Source organism: Cajanus cajan, chromosome 9 (genome assembly GCF_000230855.2).
Source record: "Cajanus cajan strain Asha chromosome 9, NIPB_CcT2T_4, whole genome shotgun sequence".
NCBI lineage: Eukaryota > Viridiplantae > Streptophyta > Magnoliopsida > Fabales > Fabaceae > Cajanus > Cajanus cajan.
Window position 1 is genome coordinate 56,305,171 of NC_138525.1, and position 25,307 is coordinate 56,330,477.

General features: G+C 27.6%; 2 protein-coding genes across 2 annotated transcripts; both read left to right on the plus strand.

The window, feature by feature from the left end:
• Positions 1-4,293: 4,293 nt before the first annotated feature.
• On the plus strand, positions 4,294-7,686 carry LOC109790710 (heavy metal-associated isoprenylated plant protein 9). Its single transcript, XM_020349917.3, has 5 exons — positions 4,294-4,678; positions 4,810-5,026; positions 5,121-5,293; positions 5,401-5,491; positions 6,931-7,686. The coding sequence occupies exons 1-5, from the start codon at positions 4,493-4,495 to the stop codon at positions 7,380-7,382; spliced, it is 1,119 nt and encodes a 372-aa protein (XP_020205506.2). The 5' UTR covers positions 4,294-4,492; the 3' UTR covers positions 7,383-7,686.
• A 12,910-nt stretch (positions 7,687-20,596) lies between these two features.
• LOC109816291 (Heavy metal transport/detoxification superfamily protein) lies at positions 20,597-24,762 on the plus strand. Its single transcript, XM_020381238.3, has 2 exons — positions 20,597-20,994; positions 22,125-24,762. Exons 1-2 carry the CDS (start codon positions 20,868-20,870, stop codon positions 22,412-22,414), a joined length of 417 nt encoding a protein of 138 aa, XP_020236827.1. The 5' UTR covers positions 20,597-20,867; the 3' UTR covers positions 22,415-24,762.
• Positions 24,763-25,307: the final 545 nt, after the last annotated feature.

Below are 25,307 nucleotides of genomic sequence, written 5' to 3' on the forward strand. Positions count from 1 at the left end.
AGTGATTCAAAGTTCAAACCACTGGAATAATAGAAACCTATCACAAATTCACATATTTCAGTAATCAAATTAAAAGTGCCGAAACAGAGAAGATTAACCTAATACTGATGTGCAATTCTATTCAATCCTTCCACATAAATTGATTTTCCCTTTTATTGTGAAAGATAGATAATATGTCCTAGAGTGTAACTGTTCAAACTAGTTACTCAAAAGCCATAAATTCATGAGCCTGCAATCCAATACTGATAGCTGTTAGAGGGACTAAGTGCAAGTTATGTGCATAACATTAAATTTCATGATATATGGAAAAGATCAAGATTAAGCTGCTGAAGAGCCAATGAGCCTGCATGTTAATTTTTATATTATGAATAGATAGATTGCAAATTACTAAAAAAAAAAGGCAGCAGACACATATGCTATGAATATGTTGATATGAAAGGAGAACACTTCACAATGAGAAACGAAAATTTACATCAGCATGCGGAAAATGTGAAGAAAGTAATTGGCAGATGAAGTGATTCCTCAAAAACTGTTTAGCATTGAAATCAGAAATGAGAAAGTGATATCTAATCACTCCCCTTTTTCTCTTCTTGATGAGGAAGTGTTTCTCATAGGATCTGCATTGCACATTGTTGTTGCTGAGTTTATTTTAGATGAACATTAATTCTCTTCTGTTTGTTAAGCACATTTTATCTTATTATATTGCTGCACAAATTGAAGGTTCTATCTATGGATGAGATAGATCTAGATATTTACTTATAAAATTGAATATTAGGTCTAATAATGTAAATGTTTGTTAGTTATTCCCACTGAAGTGGTTTTAGGAACCCTATGACCCACATCCACGTGCCCTTCCATACACGTTCACTGCACTCATTATCAATTTGACTCTTATGGATTCTTTTTGCCCCCAGTCAAGATACATCAAGGTGAGACATTCTTGAAATGTAGACCATATTGAATGTACTCTAAGACAAGAAAGGTCATGTTCCTTAATCCTTGTGAGATCACAAAGTGGTATATACTCATTACCAAGTGCATGCCATGTCGATTCTCTCTTCATATGTTTTTAGTACCTAATATTTGAATTTTGTAGTGTCTACTATTTGAATTGTACTTATGTTAAATGTACATATCACTCTAACTGTCCTAAAAATTATGAAAAAGTATAAACCAGTAACCAATTCATAGGCTAAAATGCGTAATAATATACTTCATTTCTTCATAAATGAAACAATGTACTTCAGTATCTTGACCATATCCCTTCTTCTGTTTTTTCTTGGGTTGGCAGCGAGTGTATCGTAAAAAACTATCAAGTTGGCTGCCAACTTTCAATAATGCTTTCATGTTCCATTAGATTCTTCAATAATGTTTCTTACATTTCTTGTGTAATAATATGATGTGTGCCTTCAATAATACATTGTTCAATGATTTGTGCCTTAACTCAATTTTTCGGGTCGTTGAGATTTCTGTCATATGATCATACATAACGGGTGATCTTTGCTTCCAAAGCAATTCAAAGTTCACATGCCAAAACTAAAGAGAGAACAAATAAAACGATAAAAGGAGGAAAACCTCCACCAGAGAACCGGCATTAGCTGACATCTGCATGCTTAGCGGGGCCAACACTTACAGGTTGGTAGGTATATTTCATGTTCTACATTGCTTTTGTAATATAATGACATGCACCTACCTTTTCTTGCTTCGTGATGGATAATGAAAGAAGTTTGTAAATTTTGTAAGCTATTTTGAGAGACCTCAATGGTTATAACTACTAGAGAATCAATATCTTAATATGAAATTTCCAATTTTATAATTCATTGGGTGGACAAAATAAAGGTTCTGATAAGGAAAGACGGTTTATTTACTTATTATATACGTAGGAGTAGCTTAAATTCTAATGAAAAGTAAATGAGGGAAATTAAGATTTTTCAGAATTTGTTGATCAAAAACTGATGGCTACAATTCCATGATGTCCATTGTCCCTTGAGTTAAGGCTGACCTTAAGCCAGATCATCACTTTAAACCTTTCTTAATCATTCTGCTTTGCTCCTTTTAACTGAAAATAGCAGAGTGGACACATGGAATTCTCTCCTTTGGTGAATGTCTTATCACAAGCTGAGTAAGTGTTGACTATTAAAGCAAAGATTCTGTTAAGCAAATGACAAGACATCAAGAGTTCCAAAATCTTATCATAAATCCATAATGCAATTATGAATTGTAATATACATAAACGTAAATATAAATATAGTTTGCACCAATAAAGAGAAATAGGTGGTTGGGTATAATAGCTTTACTGATCAAGCTAAGCAACCATCTAGATTCTTCATAACCAGCTAATCTAACAATAGAAGGGGCCATACCTTGATTAGGATCTTTTAATCATCTTTCCATTCAATGTTTAGATACCCTCTCACATGTCCAATGTCTATTTTACCCCTTTAGATTATATCAAAGGGAGAAAGCAAATCAACTAACATCAACCTAGTTTATATCAAATGGTTGTAGTCCATTTTGGCCGGACATTGCTTATCTTTGCATCAGTTAGAAGATGTGTTGGTTGGTAGAATTTATTAATCTTTCAGATTTTGTGGTTGAGATTTCTTGCCAAATTAACCATAGGGGAGTAAAAGTAGCCTTCTTAGTGCACAAAGATGAGTCATCTCCACGTGGTACTACATATACCTAGTAAGTTGAATCTCTTCTTTCTTCTTTGTCCCCAAAGGAAGCATTAATCAAGTCAAAAACTTTTCTATTAAGATGTTGAGAACAACTCAGTTTAAAAAAGATGGCTTTCATGTTTCCTTGTAAAGGAAATATGATGGAAGATGAAATTTACCAATCCTAACCATCCACAAGTTAGCATAGTTTGGTAAGGACACATTTTTTAATGTTCAACGGAAAGCTTGCCCCATCACTTTTTGGTATAAAGTATTTGGTTACTACATGCAGAGTAAAAACGGATTGATTGGTAATACCAAAAGAAAAAAAAGAATTTCACAATCCAAATTCCTATGGGAGCAGGAAATGAAAAAGATACGTAACAGACAAAGCATTGTCATCGAAACTAGAAAGATCACTAACAGTCCACGTGGTGATCAACTTTATTAGACTAGTTTCTACACGCAAAATAAAAGATATTTCTGGGATCCCCATGTGTCATCCATCCCAATCACATTTCATGAAAATGAGAAATGCGTTGCTTAAGCTCTAATTCGTGTACAAGCAAATGTATCAGCTAATTTCATTTTAACTTTTGAGAAATCACAATGTCTATGTGACTACATTCATGACATCTGGATTTTTTGATTGTTACCTACTCTTTCATTGTCCCATCAACTCATTAATCTATGCATGGTCAAACTCATGTATAACTCAAAGAAAGTATCTAATATGCTGTTTCAGCCTTTCAGGTAATTACAATTTATCTGTTTTCCTTATGTCTATTCATCTGAGTGGATGGTTACCCCAACTTAAGCTTAAGTAGGATAAATAAATATGAAAAATTCATGTGCACTATTCTTTCATTGATTGGACAAACACTTGTCATGTTTATGATTTGCAACTCATCTATATAAATAAATGTTTAATCTAATCTTTAATAAATCTAAATGACACTTTGTGTTTCATGAAAGCATCTTAATTTGAACTTAGGTAAAACCAAAAAATTTAAATTATAAGCGAGCTTTATACATGCCTGATGCTTACTTAATGGGGGGAGAATGATTACTCAGCAACAAAAAAGAACAAATTTTATTTTATTAATTTTTCTGAGATAAACAATTAGCCAATAGTTTAAATTGGCTGCAGTTATGTTGTTAGCATGTAAAGATTCTCAATAATATTCAATAACTCGAACGTACTCTTTAAAATAAAGAAGCTAATTCTCTTCTTGGACTGATGCTAAATGTCTGTTAACTGCAGCATATACGTGTACTAACTTCCAAATTAAGAGTAATCAAATAAATTGTATTAAGAATTTTATAATGCAAATAGTCAGGAAGAATCTTAGTCTCACGTGGTTAACCATATAGTAATTTGGTAATTACATTTCAGATAAAAAAGGCAATGAGTGGGTAATTATATTTAGAATAGGTATTGACACTAGATCCATACCTAGGTAGGTCTCCAGGTTGTCCTGATGAGGTCCTACACTATCCATGTATGCCATGCATGTCTGACATAATGACACTTCACCACTTGTTATCAAAAATTTACCAGTCGGTGGATAATGGAAGTATTATGATTTTTCAAAGCACCCTTTCTTTCTCTTTCTACTCTTTTTTTCTCTCTCTTCACAACTTGGCCTCACTATTAATTCCCTCATTCTACCCCTCCTTGGTCTATAAATCTGCTAAGCCTGCTTCCCTGATTCACCCCTTCAACCTTCACCCTTGAAGATTGAAAAGAGTTCTGAAAAGAAATATTAAACTAAGAGGTTCCTTTTTCAGTTAGTGGCACTACATGTGATAAGGAATCAGCTTAACTTTACATGCCAATCACCTCCAGCCATCCATCATACCCCTACTCCTTCCTTCCTTATAATATCACTGACTTCTCTGTACTTATTAAACCCTCTCCATCTTTTGCATGTCCAAAAGCCTTTTCCCAAAATCAGAATAATAACTTGACATTTCAGTCTCCATTCATAGGGCAAATGGGTGAGGAAGCAAAACAGGTGATATAACCTTTCTGTTGATATTGTGATTTTCTAGTGAAACTTTTTTTCTTGCTGATAGTGTTATAACTTGGTCTACATTAATTAGTTCTTGTATTTATTATGTGTGTTCCTTTTTATATTTTGAGTAGGAACAACCAGTGGCTGAAGCCAAGCCTGAGGAGAACAGAGAAGAGAAGCCAGAGGAAAAACCAGCAGAGGAAAATAAGGAGGAGGAAAAGTCAGAAGAAAAGCCAGCAGAAGAGAAGAAGGAAGAACCTAAACCACCTTCCCCATGTGTTCTGTTTGTGGACTTGCATTGTGTGGGATGTGCCAAGAAAATTGAGAGATATATCATGAAAATGAGAGGTTCAAATCTGTTACATGGTCTCTTTCCTTGTGCTACCAAATGTGATGCATGCATGTGCACTCATTATTTTCTTTTGTATTTTTCTTCTAACAGGAGTTGAGGGAGTGGTAATTGACATGGCTAAAAATGAAGTGACTATAAAGGGTATAGTGGAGCCTCAAGCGATCTGCAACATAATCACCAAGAAGACTAAGAGAAGAGCCAGTGTTATATCTCCATTGCCTGCAGCAGAAGGTGAACCTATACCAGAAGTTGTTAATTCTCAGGTATCACAACAATGTTCCTCTTTTCTAGCTGAGGCCAAAATAAACAAAGATGGTTACATATAAAGAGTTAATTTAATTAACAAAAGTTGAATTGTTGTTTGTTACAGGTTAGTGGACCAGTTACTGTGGAACTTAATGTAAACATGCACTGCGAGGCCTGTGCTGAGCAACTCAAGAGGAAGATACTACAAATGAGAGGTACCATTTTTCTCTTGATTTCAAATTTTCAATACGATGGCTTCATTGTTGGTTGTAATTGAGATAGGACAGGTGATAAATAAAGGAAAAGAAGTACACAGCTGCTTTCTTAATGATTAAATTTGGTGGTGCCAAATAAAGTTTTGTGAATGCGACAAATCAACTTCATGTGTTATTTTTTGATAAAATGTCACAAAGGGGTCCAATAAAGGATGAATCATCACTCCGAAATTTGGGCATATTCATCCTTTCATTCATTGTATCTGTCAAGATTGCCACATCAGCAGCATGCCGGACCCTCCAGCTTGGCATTCTTTTCTGAAAATTGATCGGTGATGTTATAGCTGGGGCCCATGATCCATGCCCTGCATGAGATAGCAACTCGAGTTCTTTACATCAAAAGTAAAGAAGTAACTTTAACTCTTAAACAAATAAGATTAGAAAAGAAATATAAGCTTAAAATCCATTCTTTTATCCACCTAACAAATTTTCTTTTTCTCACTTTATTTCCTTGATGGCCCTTCCATATCATGTCTTAAAAATCAAATTGTCCACTTAGTCTCATCCTTTTGGCTTTGAGCTAAACGTAGTAGAGGACAAAATAGTCCAGTAGTATATTGGATCTTTCTTGTAGAGGATATGATCATCTTAAGGAGAGAAAGATACAAGAAAAGAAAGACACAAATTAAAGAAGGATCACTACAAATGCATGTAACTTGTGAGATCCATTAGTTGTATGAGTTTAACAGACACATATAATCTTAAATCAAAGGTTTCTTTACAGTCAATTAATTAGAAATTCTCCTTGATATAATTTAATTTATCATATATATGATGATGGAGTATATCACACTTCTATTATTATTTTTATTTTATTTAGAGTGTGTTTGATAAAGTCTATGAGAGATTTATAAATCATTCTAACTAATTTATAACTTAATTTAACTAAAATAAATTTATTTGACACGAGTTTCTACAATCTTATAACTTATTTTTATAAGTTAATTGAAATAATATATAGTTTATAAGTTAATAACTGTTTCTCTTTTTTTATCATATTAATTTACTTTGAAATCCTTTTTTACTTATTCTAATTTAAAAATTATTTTATTTACGTGATATTTTTTTACTCTCATTATTGAATAAATTAACATGTTATTTTATATTAATTAATTAGCTTATCAACTAATTTTATCAAATATTTTTAATTTAATTAACTAATTTATAACTTTTCACTTCATAACTTATAAGTTCTGAACCATCTTATAAGTTAATTTTATAAACAGACACTCTTATTCTAATTATATTTTCTTTTGTTTGTTTTTTTTTTTAAGAGAACCATATCATATGTTCTGTTAAGTCCATATTTATATGTTTTTTTTTATCAGTCGTCCATATTTATATGTAGTTAATGTGAAAAGCTGTATTCATGAATGCAGGAGTTCAAACAGCAATGACAGAGTTTAGTACAGGGAAGGTTCTTGTGACAGGGACCATGGATGCAAACAAGCTAGTGGATTATGTCTATAGACGCACCAAAAAGCAAGCCAAGATAGTTCCTCAGCCAGAACCTGAGCCAGAAAAGAAAGAAGAGAGCAAAGAAGCTGAGAAACCTGAAGAGAAGAAAGAAGAGGAGAAGCCACCAGAGGAAGCCAAGAAAGAAGAGGGTGGTGAAGGTGGTGGTGAGAACAAAGAAGAAAAGGGTGGTGAAGAAGGCAAAGAAGAAGCCAAAAAAGAAGAGAATGTAATGGTGGTGGCTAATAACATTGATGATGAAGGTTTGAAGAGGATGATGTACTATTACCAATATCCACCTCTCTATGTTATGGAACCAATGCCACCTCCACAACTCTTCAGTGATGAAAATCCTAATGCATGCTGCATTACATGAACTCATCAAAGGGATGAGAAAAAGAAAAATAAAAAAAATATAAAAAAAAAGCTCAGTTTGAAAGTTTTGTAAGTAACCACCAATATGGGAAATTTTTTATTGAGTTGAGTTGGTGGAATGGAAGGCGGTGTCAAGTGAAATGGAATCATATGATAATAAGTCGACTTATAATATATCGTTCTCTTTTTATGTATGTACGATATATTATTATTATTATTATTATTACATTAATTGCATCATTGTTGTACAAATGCATATGAAATATGAATATCAACAAGTTTGATATTTATTATTCTTTTGTTAATTCTTTTTCTTTTATTTATTACTTTTGTTAATTACTTTTCTTTTATTCTCTGTTTGATTAATAATTTGAGGTTAATTAAATTTATACATCGATCATTGAGTTATGATTATGAAAGTGAGATTGCATGACAAATCACCGTTTTTCCCCGTAAACACATCGTTTTTATTTATTTATTAAAATTACAATAATAAAATAATAATAGCATAATTCGAACTTGAGAATTAAGACGAAGTATGCTACTCCAACTTCACCATTTTTTAGTAGTTTGGCTAAACTCATTATACATGAAAATATTTTGTATATTTAACACATAATTTATACACTTTACTATTAGTTAAAAATATCATTAAATAAGGTGACTTGTAAAATAATAGTAAAATTAACTTGATTTTGTGAGTTTTAATAAAATTCAAACAATATATCAAAAACTGTTTTTAAAAAGTACATTAAAATGTTATTAAAATTATTTTTTATCCACATTAATACCCGACTTTCCTATTAAATAATTTGGATGACAATAATTTACTATAAAATTGGTACGGGATTTTTTTATATTTAAAATTTACATGACAAATTTATATGCAAGTTTTAGTATTAAGAGTGTATTAATACGGAGAGATACACAATTTGTGTTCACAATTTAATAGACGTTAAATTAGTAGTGTTGTGTAGGAATATATTAGGTTTAAATATGTTTTTAGTTGTTGATTAAATTTAAATTTTAAATTAATATTTTTTAATTATAAAAAATTTAAGAAAAAAAAGTATTTTAAATCTAGATTTGTTTAAACAAAGATAGTAAATTTATAACACAAAACTTACCTAAGTTATTTAACTCAATTATAATTGAATTGATTAAAATAAGTTTGATCAGATCTAATATAATTCGTTAAAATATAGTTGGATTGGATTGAGTTGATCAAATTTGTAGGATGATCTCTCAACTTTCTTACCACCTATTAGAAATTTCAATATTTAGAATTCATCAATTAATTTAGAGACTAAATAAAATTGGTCTCAAATTAATCAATTTTTTGTCAGTTCACTGAATCAAAGACTAATTTTATTTGTGATATTGTGATTATTACTAACTCGATGAGTTTTTGCATACAACAAGAATTGAACACAAATTTTTTTATTAAATAAATCATTTTTATAACATATGAGTATAAAGTGTGTAATCACTATACTAACTCATACATTAAATCATTAAAAAAAATATTCATTTAAATTTTTTTACACAATAATTAAAATATAATCATAGATCAATTTTTAGATCAATAATGACCAATAAAAATATTTATTTATTCAAAGAAGTAAGAATGTTGACGGATTGCATTGAAATTAGTTTAAGGTAAAAATTAAAGTCAAATTAATCATATTTGATTAAAATAGTTTAATTTAGGTTTTAAATTTTTTTTTCATACAATTTGAACCAAATCAATTTGATTAAGATAAGGTTGTTTTGGTTCAAGTCATCTGATTATGGTAAAAATTAAGTTATTATAGTTTTCATATTTTTACTTTCACTTATTATCTACTAATTTATATAAATGTTTAATTTTATAATAATACAAGGTAAAAATATTTCTTATTCTTTAATGGCTAATTAATTATTTTATTTAATATTCAATTCTTTTTCCTATAGTTATCACTCTACATGTATCATCATTAACTAATTTATTTCTCTCAAAATATAATAAAACCTCGTGATGATAAACATGACCAAATTAAAACACTTGATAGATAGATAAGATTATAAGAAAATCAAAATAAATAGAAAAGAAAATTAACAAAAGTTGAAGAAAAAGGTAAAGTCTAAAGTATAAAAATTATACATTAATCTAAACTTTAAAAAACAATTGATTGGATCAACGTATTAGTTTAAGTTGAAGGATTAATTGATTTGAATTTGAAGTGACAAGAAGCAATATTAAAGCCTAATTACTCATTTTAGAGATCAACTTTTGTAAATAATATTCCTTTTAGAGATCAATTCTTATATCACTTATTAAAATGTATTTAAAAATCTGAAATTATTTGATTAAGTAGTTTGATATTTGTATTTTTTAACAATGATTAAAATTTGATATCTGATTTAAATATGGAGTTACAACTAAAGATATCACTTAACTCTTATAAGAACCTAATCAGTGATAAAAAGTTATATATTTTTATTAAATGAAATATATATATTTAAAAATTGTTTAGTTATCAACAATTTTATTATTATTGTAGTTTTATGGATAAAAATTTAAAATGTATTTTTAAATATTTTTTTTCTAATTTTTTATGACCAAAAAAAACTATTTATTTATGTAGATATTGATTTTTAAAATCAAATTCTAATGTATTTGTTGACTATAATTTGTCATTCACAAGCTGTACTTAAAAGTTGTAATTTTTTTATTATTTAGAAGATGATTTTTGTCTCAAATTTAAATATAATTATATATCAAGTTTTCGATCTATAATAACCATTTAAAAATGTTATCTGTTTATCCAGATACTGAATTTTTGCTATATAATTAAAATGTAATTAAAAATTGATTTTTCAATTACTTCTTTTAGTGGATTTTTCATTTACTAATAACTTATAATTATTTTATTATTTTATTTAAAGATATATTTTTATAATCATGATATTAATATGAAATATATTCTGAGTATAATTTATTTCATTCTCAATATTAGAATTCAAACTCGTATGAGATCAATTTTTTTAATCTTTAATTAAAATGTAATTAGAAATTATTTTTCAGTTGCTGAAGTCCTTTTTTAGAGGCCAATACTTCGATTTCTAATTAAAATATGATTAAAAATCAATTTTTCAGACACGATAAAATATACTAATTTTTTTATCTAAATGTTTAAAGAATACTTTTTTTCTCTAATTAAAATATAATTACAGAGAAAGTTTTTAATAATGACTAAAAATAAAAAATTATTTATTTATTTAGAGTAATTTTTTAACTTCTAATTATATGTAATTAAAGACTAATTTTTAAGTCACTAATGACTAATACAAAAAATTATTTATTTATTTAACCACTAGAATTAGTCTAGTGGTACGTTGAATAAATAAATAATTTTTTGTATTAGTCTAGTAAAAGTATGAAGATCTAGGTTCAATCCTCATTGTAACCATCTTTGTAAAGTTTCTTTATCTTTACCCAAAAAAGAATACAAAATTTTATTTATTTATTTATTTTTATTAAAAATCTATAATATAATGCTTGATGTTTCAGTTATATGTTAAAATATATTCAATTCACTTTTGGTCTTCTCTTGAGTATTTGCTAAATTTGATCCTAAGCTTTTCACATGCTTGATGGGTGAAAAAAAGGTCATCTAATTTGAATAACTGGTACAATATATCATAAACACTCACAACATTATTATTATTATTATTTTTATTTTTTTTTGGATCCATCACTTACATTATTATATAACAGAGACAAGATTGTGCACACTATAGTGGAAATGTATAAATTATTTAAAAGATTACACATGTGAAACAATAATTAAGAAATGATGTGATGAATCATATCTAACTAGTAATTTCTCTATGGTGTCAAAAAAAAAAACTAATAATTTCTCCAACTACTAGAGCCTAACAAAACTCACCGAAATTCTCCATGTGCTATGTAGGGGTGGGCAAAAAAAACTAAACTAAGCTGAACTGAACTGAACTGCTGGTGAACTGTACTATAAAAACTGAACTGTTTGTAAAAAAAACTGAACTGAACTGTTTAAAAAAAACTGAACTGAACTGAACTGTTGTAAAGTTGAACTGTACTGAACTATAAAAACTGAACTGAATTATAAAAATTGGACTATTTTTATAAAAGAATAAAAATTAAATATGTTTAACATGTTATGTCTTAACAGATTAGCTCGATAGTCTAATAACCAAAATTTTAGAAAAAAAAGTGATTTGAAAAAAAATTATATCAATTTTGTTGAACTTAACGGATCAATTGAGCTATGTTGAACTACTTATTTTTAGGCTTAAAATTCACTGAGTTTGTTTGACTTAATTTTATATTTTTTTCCTTTGAAAAATTTAAATAAAATAGAAAATAAAGTAAAGTTGACAAATGTGTCCTATTTTGATAGATTAATGAGTCAAAATTGTTCAATTCAAAATATCATAACAATTTAGTGCAGTTTAAATTGCAGTTCAGTTCAAGTTTTTATAGTATAGTTCAGTTCAGTTCAATGACACAAAAGAATAGTTCAGTTCAGTTCGTCTGAACTAATATTTAGTTTAGTTCAGTTCATATGAACTACTTTTAAGTTCAGTATAGTTTTTATAAGTTCAGTTCAGTTCAGTTCGTTTTGCCCACCCCTAGTGCTATGCGAGGAATATAATTATTATGTTTTGTATTATTAAATATATGTACTACAGCCGCTATACAGACTATTGCTGTATTTCACTGCAGTTATATTTGTTGTATGTACTTTATATTATTGAAAAATGGTAGGTTGAGATTTTTTTGCACAAACTTAATCTGTCGTAGAGCCGTCAAATAATTGACAAGTTGTCTTTCAAACATAAAATAGTTTTTTATCTAAAGAAAATATAATCATGAATTTAAAATTCCTTATATATTATTATAATTTTTATCATTAGACCAATTTTAATAATTAAAAATAAAATAATTATTTTATTAGCTCATAGAGTTAATTATCAGAAAACACTTTATTAATGAATAATGAGTAAATCGTATTAGTGAATTTAATATCATATCATAACCTTAAATTTTAAAGTTAGGTAGGCAAATTCTTTTCACGTATATACTATTTAACATGACCAATTATAATTGATATGGAACTTAGTTCATAATTGAACTCCAACATTCTTCTTAAAATGTGAGTCTATTCCACATTGCCAAACTCTTTCTTTATATAGAATTTTTTTTCACCACGTGTATTCAATGGTATCTTACTTGCACCATCGATAACACACTTTAACGGGACATATCTTCCGCATTCTAAGAAGACTTTGATACAAGAGATGGGCCTACTCTTAGATCATCTACCAGTTCTATTATTTGAGATCTCACTTTTAGATCCATCATTAACTTTATTGGTCAATACTCGTCTAAGTCGGCCACCTAATCTTTTGGTCAAACCATTTGACTTAATTTTTTGGTCAAATCATTGACTCTGATACCACTGTTTACTGTTAGCTTAGAAAATTAAACATTAATGAACATTTTACTAATGAATAGTGAGTAAATCAAACAAGTAAATTTGACACTACATCATAACCTAAAATTTTAAAACGTTAGATGAATATATCATTTTCACTTATATATTACTCAATATATTCAATTTTAACTGATATAAATCACTTCATACTTGAATTCCAATGTATCTATAACCAAATTACTTAAAATAAAGTAACCGGATATATGGTAGTATTAACGTAATTTACATTATTTTTATAAATTCAAAATTTCTAAAATGTATAAAAAGAAATCTTATTTTACAAGCACCTCAGGATTTCTCTATATAAAAGAATCCAGATGGTGAGATTAACGATGCTCATTGGAACCATATATGGCAAAGGTTGGTTACCTTGAAGCCACGATAATTCCTTGTCATTAGTGCCTTTTGTCCTCCTAGCTATATGATATTGCTTCACTAATATATTATTAACTGCCTTCTTTGGATTCTCAATAATGGAAAACATTGATGAAAATTGATACCCAAGAATAAACAAATCAAAACACAAATGATTCACACTTTTTCATGGGACTGGTTTAAACTCGTCAAATTATCGAAGAACAAAATATGTTTTTGTTGTTCCAAATATTACCTAAATATTAGTTTTAACTTTTAAATTTTTAATTATATATATATATATTAAAAGTGATGTAATTTTAATCTTTCATTTAGGACTTAAAATATGTATTTTATTAAAATGTAAAATTAAAGATGTATAGAATTTTATAGAAATTAAAACTATTTTAAAGTATTTTGAGGAAAAAAATATTTTATCCATTTTCAATTTGGACCTTAACATAAAACAAAAAGAGGTGATGGAGAGAAAGAGAATTTAAAGCATTTTACAACTTTATTGACTCTGATTTTTCTTGTCATATACGGTATATAAAACTAGCTGGCAATTTATATTGACTATATTGATAATTTATCAGTTCTTTGCTAAGATTGTCATTCATTTATGATTAAGTATATGGATCAGCTAAATCAGTTAATTTAACTCATAGTCTTTAAGTTAAAAGTTTGAACATATAATTCTATTAATTAAATATTTAGACATAGAATTTATCGCCTACAATAATCATGCGCAATGCGGATATGTTTGTTTATGTAGAAAGTAGTGTAACCGCAACCATTCAAAAAAAATGGTGAGAATTTGAAATTTTTATGTTTATGGAAAGTTCAACTATTATGATAGGGTTGTTACAAATTTATTTTAGATTTGATTCGAGTTAACATTCTTTATGATATGAGTTTAAAATCTTGTGCAATTTCTTCTCTATGACAAATCAAATTTTGACTCAACTTAAATATTATTAAATTTTGACTAATTATTATCATTTTTAATATGGTAAGTAAAATTCTGAATCAAACTAGACTCTACTAAATTTCAACTAATTATTAAGTAAACAACAATATTTGATCTAAAAACTTTTAACATTGATTTTTTTTTCTAATAATTATTAGAGTGTTATCTTTTTATCTATATTTTCTTTTATTATAAGGAGGGTTAAGGCCCAAAATTAGAAAGGAATAGATCAGGTATTGAAAACCCCCCAAAACATCATCCAAAAGTACAAATAGAAGCCAAAAAATCAGCACTTCTATTTACTTCCCAATGAATATGAGAAACCTAGACTTCCCAATCTCTTGAAATCCAATTCTGAACACTATCCACAATAGTACGAAATGGATGACAAGAAATTACTACATGATTTACAAATTGAACTGCAATTTCGTAGTCACTCTTATCCCAAACTTGCCTAATTTCTGTTTCCCAAGCCACTTGTTAAGATGAGAATACCCCACAATTCTGCCATAAGGACATTTGAAGAATCTAGATTCCTTAGGAAACCCCGAATCCAAATCCCATGAGTTTCTAAATAAACCAGCACAAGCTACATGCAAATCATTCCTTATGATGTATTTGGATAAGAAATTTTAAATTTTTGGTATTTAAATTATTTTTATTTTAATTTTTATTATTTTTAAAATATTTTGTTTGAATAAATTAATTTAAATTTCTTAAATTTTAAATTATTGAGTTGAATATGATAATTTAATTCCACTATGGTAAAATTGATTTTAAAAATATATTTATATGTTGAAATTTTTAAATTAAATTTTATAAAAATAAATATTAACTAATTTTTAAATATTTAATAATTTTAAAAATTAATATTAAATAATATTTAATAATTTTAAAAATATTTTTAAATATTCAATAATTAAGTACATGAAGAGATAAGAGATAAGATAAAATATATAAGTGAAATAAGAAAAAAAAAATGAAAATTTTCAAATTTTTATTTTTTTGAAAGAATTTAAAATTTTACTATTTTAAGAAATTTTAAAAATGTTTAAATTTCAAATTTCTTAAAAAAATTTCATCTAAATATTTTACCTCAAAAAATTTGAAATTCTTCAAATAAATAAATTACTCCATTTAAATTTCCCATCCAAATATACTATTAGCCTTCACCTTCACGGAAGCATCTGTGTTGACCTTAATCTAACCAGAAATAGGGGGAATCCAAGTAATGTTCTTATACTAATATGGTCGAGTTCCAACATTAATGTCGCGCAGTATCTCTACCACAGACCCACAAAGGTAAGTTTTACTCCAAATGTCCCTACAAATGCCTCCAAGGTGTAGTTTTGAATATTATCAATAACTCATTGCTCAATCTCGCAACTCCAGAAACTAGTCTCCACATTCAGAAGCATCTACCTCCAGAAAAACTCCACTTGTTGATAGTACCTAAGCATATGGATTAACATTTCATCTGCAACCTGACATAATTGATAGTCCCTATCTACCATTTTAGATTAAAAAAAACAATTATTTTTATAACAATATAATTTCCAAAGAAAATCATAAAACATGTATTACTCATGAATTAGCTTGACAACAGGTAAGGTGTTATATATGTCATTTTTTCCCTTCTTTAACTAATTTTATTATTGTAAACACACAAATTTATATAGGTGATTAAAAATATACAAAAAAAATATGACAAAAAATGATGAAAAAATAAAAAGTAATAAAAATAAAAACTTTAAAGATAATTTAAAATGAAAATAAAAAAGAGAAAAGGTAAAAAAAATAATAAAATGAGCATTCTTATCCACGTAAATAATATAAAAAGAAAATGAAAAAAAAAATTTAGTTTTTATTACGTTGAATACCATAAATTTATAGTATCATATCTATAGAAAGTTATGATCTTTGATATTTAGAGTTAAGGTTACAACCTTAGAGATGGAAGTAAAAATAAATTTTTCACAAATAACTCCAACATTGGTATCAGAGCCACTTGAATTGGTTGGATGTAGTAACAACCTTCATAACCTCTCATAACATATAATGTGATATATAAAGACAGATTTCGCTGCATGAAAGATTAGGTCTCTTGTTTAAGAAAAGGACTGTTAGAATACAAATAAGTTTTACATCGATAAAATAACACAATAAATAACAACTTATGTAACACAAACATACTTCAATGTTTGGGTGATGACCAAAAATAAAATGTGAGGGCTTAGACTCAAAGTGGACAATATCTCATTATTATGAAGTATACTTGTGTAATAACCTTAAAAAAATAACTCTCATAAAATATCTTCTCAAATAAATACCATAAAATAATCTCAACAAAACTACGCCTCAAATATCAAATCAACTTCTATCATGATGAAAATTAGCCTCAAAATATGTCATTTAATCATGAAATAAAAAAAAGTCAAATCCCACATTCTTTGATTCATTTTTCCTTTTGCTTAAAAAGGCCTCATATTGCATAAAATAATACCATGCATCTCTTCCTTTCCATACATATAAGACGGGGATGAAATTTAATGGTTAATAAATTAATTATGCTCTTTTTATATCAACGATAATATATACATTTTTCCTCTATTATTAGGGACTAATAAAAGGCATCATTATAATATATAGAAAGAAGGATAAGGACAGAGATTCAGAGAAGAAGCAATTTTAGTGATAACACTCACTTATATAAAAAATAATAATTAATAATAACTTTTAAATTAAATTATTAAAAATAAAACTACTATATACTATTATTATTATAGTTATTTTTAATATTATTATTATTATTAATGTTGATAACAATAATATTTATAATAATAATAACGTTGACAGAAATGATAATAATAATAATAATTATTATTATTATAATTATGATTATGATGATAATAATTGAAACAATACAATTATAATGATGTCTGTGTGTAACAATTTTGACCGTAATATTTTAATCTAATTGAGTTTGGAAAAAGTAGTGGTTTGGTTACATGTGAATTCAAGGGGCAACCTGATTTAACATTACTGTTTACACTGATTGATTTTCTTTTACCAATGGGTAGGCAATCTAAGTTCTTATGATCGAGTCTTTCTAGCCCTTGTGAACATCTTTTCTTAATGTATTAAAGAGAGACTCTCTAACCGTGATGGTGAGTGTCACTAACAATCATTTTCTGACTCAACTTCGATAACACAATTCCAGAAAGGGTTAGTGGCTGGGCACTTGATCCCTTGGACCTATAGAGTATGTAATGTTGGGTCGAGGTTTGCTTATATTGGAACATAAGAACAATTAATTTCAAACACTTTTTGACTTCCACCACGTTGTTGTTGGAATCCTTAATTATCGTTGTTATATTTTACATATGATCTTAACTTAGTTTTTGGTTGCATTTGTTATTTGTCTATATTCTTCTCTTATGACATTATTAGTTTGCCTTAAAATGATTGGTATGCCAATGGCTGTTGTGGGAGAGCTATTCGAGAAATCAGTGACAGATTTGATGTTAACTGAGGGATGATCATTGTTTATAGTAGTGCAATCGTGTATTGACATAACCCACATAACTACCATGGCATATCAAATACTCGTTCTCATGAACTTCAACCAGAGAAAATGGAAGAAAAAAATCCATGAATTTAATCATATCACTAGATAGTACAGTATTTAAGTCATTATAAATCACTTAAAAATATCAAAATTAAACAATAAATAAATATTAAATTATAATAAAATTAAAATTTTATATTTTAAAAATAAAAAAAAATAAATATCTCTATTTTAAAATAGAATAATCAAAATTACATATTAAAAAAAATTAGAGATCAAAATTATAATTTAATTAATTTTTTTATTTATCTAATTCTTTTACTGCAAAAGTTATCTTGTCCAATGACACTGGGATTAGTTTTTGACCGAAGCATTTGAAGTGATTCTTTAATTTAACTTTTTTTTAATTTAGTTTTTATTTATAACATTTATTTATAAGTTAGATTTTAATATTTTATAAAAATCATCAATAATTAAAATTGATCTTATGTTACAGTTTAAATTATTTATTATAAATTTAAAATATTATTTATATATTTCAAAATATCTTTTCATACAAAATTTAAATATTTAAATATAATATCTATTTGTCTATATAATTTATTATAAATTTTTATTATATATAATAAATAGGCTTAAATATATCTTTAGTCCTTTAAAATTAAGGTAAAATTATTTTTAATCCATTAAATTTAAAAATTGGTTTTTTTTTATTGTTGTAATTAAAAAAAATCTTGTTTTAATCCTTATACTCAAATTTTGTTAAGAAATATATCAAATATTATCTCATAAAATTCATTTATTAATGTTCTTATTAGTAAAAATATCACTTTAAACTTAATTAATATTACATATATGTCTAAATCTGTCAGTTTTAGATATATTATTGGTAATCTGAAAGATTAAAACAAGACTTTTAAAAATTACAGAAACTAAAAATAATATTTTTAAATTTGAGAAACAAAAAATAAGTTTACCTTAATTTTAAATGACTAAAAACATATTTAAGCCTAATAAATATTTAACCTATAAAATACACATATTAAAATACTAGTTATAAGAAAACTTATAATTAATAAAAAGGTTTAATTTTTTTTTAAAAAAATATTCTATTACGTATTATTAAGAGTAAAAAGTAATCTTATTTTAAACCAACTAAAGACATTAATTTTCATAAAACATTGATGATTGAATTACTAGGATCAACTTGATGATACTGAAAGAATATACACAAGATTTTGTATTTGAACTTTGATACTAAATGTCATTAAATATTATTATGGATAAAAAAAAATATTAATTATTTAGAAAGAAAAAAAATTGATGTATGTCACTTATTATGCAAATATTATAAAACTTTATTTGTCTTTTTAATATTTAATTAATAAAGTTAAGGTCTTTAATTCGTAAGGATGTCATAAAAGTTCTATTCCTAAATTAATTGACTTATCCCAAAAAGTTAATAGAAAGAAAGAAAAAGAAAAGATCCATGACAGGGATAACACTCATTCTCACTTCGCCTAATCTAATGTTGATGAGATCTCATACATATCCTCCAACCAAACTGAAGACAATTTGCTGCCATGTTTGAAATTTTGAATTTAGGACTTTGTGACTTTCCATTATATATATCATTCATAGTCACAGAATCAAATATTCAAGATTGACATAAAAAAGGTTTGTACAATAATTTGTCTATTTAGACTAATGTAACTTAAAAAAAAACATTTTAGTACGTCCAAACATGTGATGGTTATTATAATAATAAATTAAAGTAGTCCATGAATTTTATGTAACTCCATATAATTAATAATATAAAGTAGCAACGCAAACACTAATATGATTTAAAATGAAGACATGCATATGCAAATGCTCTATTATGTTTGCAACAAAGGTGTTCCTTTGGTTTATGTTAGTGTGTTTCATCAAATGAAACGACAATTGCATGTGCATGGAATTAATTAACATCGATAATTAGTGCGTAAAGTGTCCTTTCTGGATAATAAGAATTTTGGGAAGGTACAATGATCACATCTTCAAAACCAAGGTTACGAGTCTCTGTTTGGCACTCAAAACTCTTGAGTAATGTTATGACGTCTTAATTTTTTTTACTCTTTATTTTATTTTTAACAATTAATGAAGAGTATATTAGTTTAATAGTTTACAATATAAATTTATTTAATATTTTCATTTAATAATTAAAAAGAAAACTCAATTTTGATTAAATGTTAATTTAAGAGTTTTACGCTTAGTCATCTATTAAAAATCATTCTAGATATAACTTTGAAGTCAATAATTTTAGAGTTTAATTTCCACAATATCAATGTAAAAAAAAAAATACACAAAAATTATAATAGATATGACTTTATTATAATCAGTCAAAAAATTAATAAAATTATCGTACATAATAGCTTATAATTAGATATTAATGTAGAACAATGCATAGACTATTTCCTTTCAATACCTTGGTTATAGCCCACAGATTGTCATTCATTTAAATTTGGTGAAGACAACAGATTGTTACTTGGTCATAGCTTACAGCCCATCATTAAAAAAGTAACATAAAAATATTTAAAATAATAATATTCTGAAATAAAATAATTTAGAATTATTCCAATTGAATTACTGTCTTCTTTGGTAAGGAAAACAACCCACGTGCGAGGCAAAATCCAAGATTTTTCAATTTCCAATGAAAAAGTAGAATGCAATGCATCTACTTTGGTAGGGTTGCTGACACACCTTTGCACTCATCCATGTCACACCACCCATACCCCATTCAAATCATGGTTTCAATTTCCTTAATCAAATCCATTATTGTCTTTCTAACCCTTATTAATTATCTCATAAAGAAAATAAAAATGTAAAGAGAAGAAAGGAAAAAGTGACAACTGATCAAATATAAGCTTCTTTTTGAATAAAATCTAATGGATTATGATGTTAACGGGGCATGATCCATATCCTGAGCAAAGACTTTATATAAGGCTTGGGCACACATCTATAGCATAACAACCAGCAAAAAACATTGATTGCTAATTGGATTTGGATGGTGTGAGTTGAAGCAAGTGTTGAGGAATGGCCAACATGCAAATTGTCCCAGCTTACAAGAATATTGTGGAGCCACAGTATGTTGAAATGATGGTTCCATTGTATTCTTATGGATGCGAGAAGAAAATCAAGAAAACCTTATCCAATCTTAAAGGTAAATTAATAACCCTTTTTGTGCTATTTTAGTTTTCAAGATTATATGGTGAATTTTAAAGACAAAACTTAAATATAATACTATTTTTATTAATATACATTTAAGTATATTAGTGAGATGAAACTCTAATACTATTTTGAGAAAAGTAGAAATAATATTTATAATATTGTACCAAGGTTTATTCTAATTTCAAATGTACACAGTCATGATTGTCAGGAAAGTTCTTATCTATCTCAAGTATGAACTTCTAGCAATTTTTTCTCAATGTTCCTCTCCTATGTTGAAAATTTTGTTGTTTTGTGAGTCATGTTTGACATTGCTACTAAGTGTGTTGCGTGTGGTCAAATTTGGGGTGGGTTTTGTTTTGGGTCCAATTAGCACGCATTTGAAACTAATGGGCTGTGGGCTATGACCAAGTGACAAGAAAGTTGCTATTGCTAGAAAAGTACTTTGACTAAGGGAAGATTTTAGATGTTGAGGAATATGAATTTGAGAATATTTATTTTTCATGCTTAGTTTTTTCATGTTAAACTCATTTATCTGAACTAGAATGACTGTGTAAACTCTAGAAACTTATTATGTGAATTACATTTATATCTTAGCTTCTTTCAATTTGTTCTGTAACTCGTCAATTTCTAGAGTCAAAAAGAAATGGTGCTTGTTCACTATCCCTTTTATAGAACTGGACAACGAAATTAAACCTCAAATATTGGGTCCATTTCGCTTTCGGTGACACCATCACTGTGCACAAATAGTTAACTTCCCTTTATATATGTTGGGAGTAATGCTATATTCTTTAATAATATTTTTCTATTATTACTCTTAATTTCTTGTACTCTATAAAGAAAATAATAAATGACCAGGTATATGTTTAATTTTTCAAAGTATAAAAATTATTGAGTACTTTATTTACTTAATAAAATTGAAGACTTTTTTTTTGTGTGAGTATCTTAAACTGTTGACTTAAAGTATTTTTGCACATAACATGAATCAAACACAAAATTCTCCATTAAATAAATTGTCTGAACATTTTGTCAATTTAATAAAATTGAAGACTATAGTAACATGTTAGTACACTGGAATTTAGAATTATTCATATTACTGACTATTAATTAATTGATCCATGACAGGAATATACTCTGTAAATGTGGATTACTATCAACAAAAGGTAACTGTATGGGGGATTTGCAACAAATATGATGTGCTAGAAACCGTGAGAAGCAAGAGAAAACAGGCTCGATTTTGGAACCAAGAAGACAATGTTGTATTAGAGACATCACACTCACAATCACAATCACCCTCATGTTCACCACCACCCTTTCCTCATAGAGATTTTAAGCCTTCTTTAGCTTTAACTAAGGTTCGGTCGCTAAGTATGAAAGCATGGAAGAAAGTCTTCGCTAGATCATTTTCTTTCTAGTAAGAACAAGTCATCAGATCAAGAGAGGAATAAAAAATGAGTGTAAATTTTGGAATGAAATTATGAAAATGCTCCATATAAGTCTCACTTGTATTGTACAGATCTATGAAGCACCAATACTTCAATTTCCTTCACGTATTCGTATCCGATACGTAATTATGAAAATTTTATTTAATTCCGATACTCTCAGATACTTTACCGATACTTATTGGTGATACGTATCGATAAAGTATTCAAATTTTTGAAAAATTATAAAATATCAATTACAACTAAATAAGTTATATAAACATGTTTAATATAGAAACATAGAAATATTGGTCATTGATAAACTGTAAATGAAAATTGTCTTCTATATAGATAATTTTAAGAAAGAAATAAAATTGGTAATATTATTTCTATTTGTAAATAATAAAAAGTAATTTATGATAAAATGATTTATAATTTTTTTATTTTTAGTAATGTACAATAAGTATGTTTTTAATTTAGATTTGCAAAATAGCAATTATATATTTAATGTTTATGAATTTTGATCAAAATTACAAGTACATAATTATTATATTATATAAAAATTGATATATATGATGACACGTATCTTACAAGTATCGTATCCTATATATTTTAAAATAATCGTATCACCGTATCGAATACGTGTCGTATCCGATACGCGTATCGTATCGGTACATCATAAATACATATTATTGTCCTAGTATTTGTGTTCTCTATTATGTCCTTGCACTATTTTCTGTTACATGTACTAAGATTTTGCTTTCTTTATTGAATCTGATGTCACAACGTCATATTTGAGCATATACAAATTACAGCTAGCTAGTCTAAGCTAAAAGAACAATACTCACTCATTATGCTACATTTGGATTCTTTCTGTTTGAGGCAAATTAGGTTCGCTTGAAGGTACATTATGTTCCACTGCTTTAGCAAATACCATTGTCCTATGTTGTAGTGGGCCTATTAGATACCCATCAATCTCTCCTATAATATTATGCACCCCTTTGGCAACATTATTTGTTAGACAACTATATATATATGCCATCATTTACTTTTGGCCATTAATTCAACTATATATGATCATCATTATCACATTTCATTCCTTATCTGCTGCAGCAACATTTTAGGTCCGTTAATTATATCCAGGATTTGCCAAACTCATGTTTAGGGAACTAAACTTATATTCAAGTGATATTGGTATTTTTCTTTAACCAGAATTTAAAATTTACCTTATAATTCTTATAATAAAAATATATGCACTGCAGATGATATAATTTTCTGAGATGAAACTTCAATTGTGATTATCATGTCGTTTTGAATTTCGAAAAAAAGTTAGCAAAATTCCCCGCCTGATAATTCAATGCATGCATCTATGATCTACCTAACTTGGTGTTCAAAACTTACAAGCTACTCAATGTTCTCCAATATTTTCCCAATATAATCAGACCAGATCCAGCTCTTAAAAAGGTATGATGAGACACCCCAAAACGTCACACAGAAACGTGATTAAAATAAATTCTGGATTCCTTTCCCATGATGATTACCATCTACGCGTATACTGAATCCACCCAAATAAATATGTGAATGTGATAACCGTGTCTTTTCAATATGGTCAAATTATTGTATCTATCTTCTTATTTAATCATTGAGGTAGTTAATTACCACGTAAAAATATGCTAATTATCATGAAACAAATTCACTGTGTGTATGTGCATACACGTTACACACACCAGAAAGTGCCAGAATTGTAATCCTTTTTGCCTAATAACCTTTATGCTTTATATATAAGTGTGTATGTGGCGTCACTTTCCAACTCCACAATTCAAAAAACCTCTAGGCACAAGCCAAAGTTGTAACAACCAAACTCCGGTGCAAAAGGAGCCTTATTTATAGGACCTTCCTCTCTAAGAAGTTGTGAGATTTCAAGCAAAAGAAGAAGAAGAAGCAAGAAAGATGATAATGGTGGTGGTTATGACAGAGATATTAGGAGAATACACTGCAGTGCTGACAAGGGTCACAGAGCGGTTTCTTCCACGCCATGGCATAAGTTTTGGTGGTCTAAGGAGGAACCTTCGTTTTGCTTCCACAACATCTTCTTCAGATTCAACTTCTTTTCTGGTTTATTTTTAACCATATTTGTCAGAATAGAAACTTTGGTTTTTCATGTTTTAATTAGGATAGGAATATATTTGTTAATTGCATAATAAATTGTTGTGAGGAGCTTCGGAAGAATATTAGGCCTTGTTAGATTCTGTTGCATTTTGTGTAATTATATGTGGAAGATTGGTTATGAAGAATTAGCCTTGTAGTTTTGGTTGTCAAAGATTCATTGAATTTTCCCTTAACTTGAAGTATTAATTCTTCAGTTGCAGAAGCTTGAAGTGTGTCCAAAATAAAAGATGAATGTAAAATGATATCCAAATAAAAAGGCTTCAGTCATTCTATAATAGCAAAGCAATTATAGAAGGCATGATTTTCAGTAATCTTGAAAAAAATATCAAGATTTATCCCAATGATGATGGATATAACCCTTGATTCTGAAAAAAGGTTAAACTTACTTTAGTTTAGGAAAAAGCAAAACTTCAAGATTAAAGTGGATCACAGTTCAGGCAGCTCTCATAATCACAAGTAGATTAAGTGCATTTTTAGTTTCAGCAATGCAATTCAGTCGAATGACATTTCTTGAATGTTATCAAAATTAACTTTTTAATCAATCAATAAAAGATAGATGTATTAGAAGAGAGAAACAAAAAAATTGTTTCAGAGAGAAACAAAAAAATTGTTTCAGAGAGAAAAATGTTATTTCATGGGAGAGAAACTATATTTTCATAGAATTCTCCTTATGGTTTCTCATTTTTTTATTCTGAAATAATGTCTTGTAAGAAAAAAC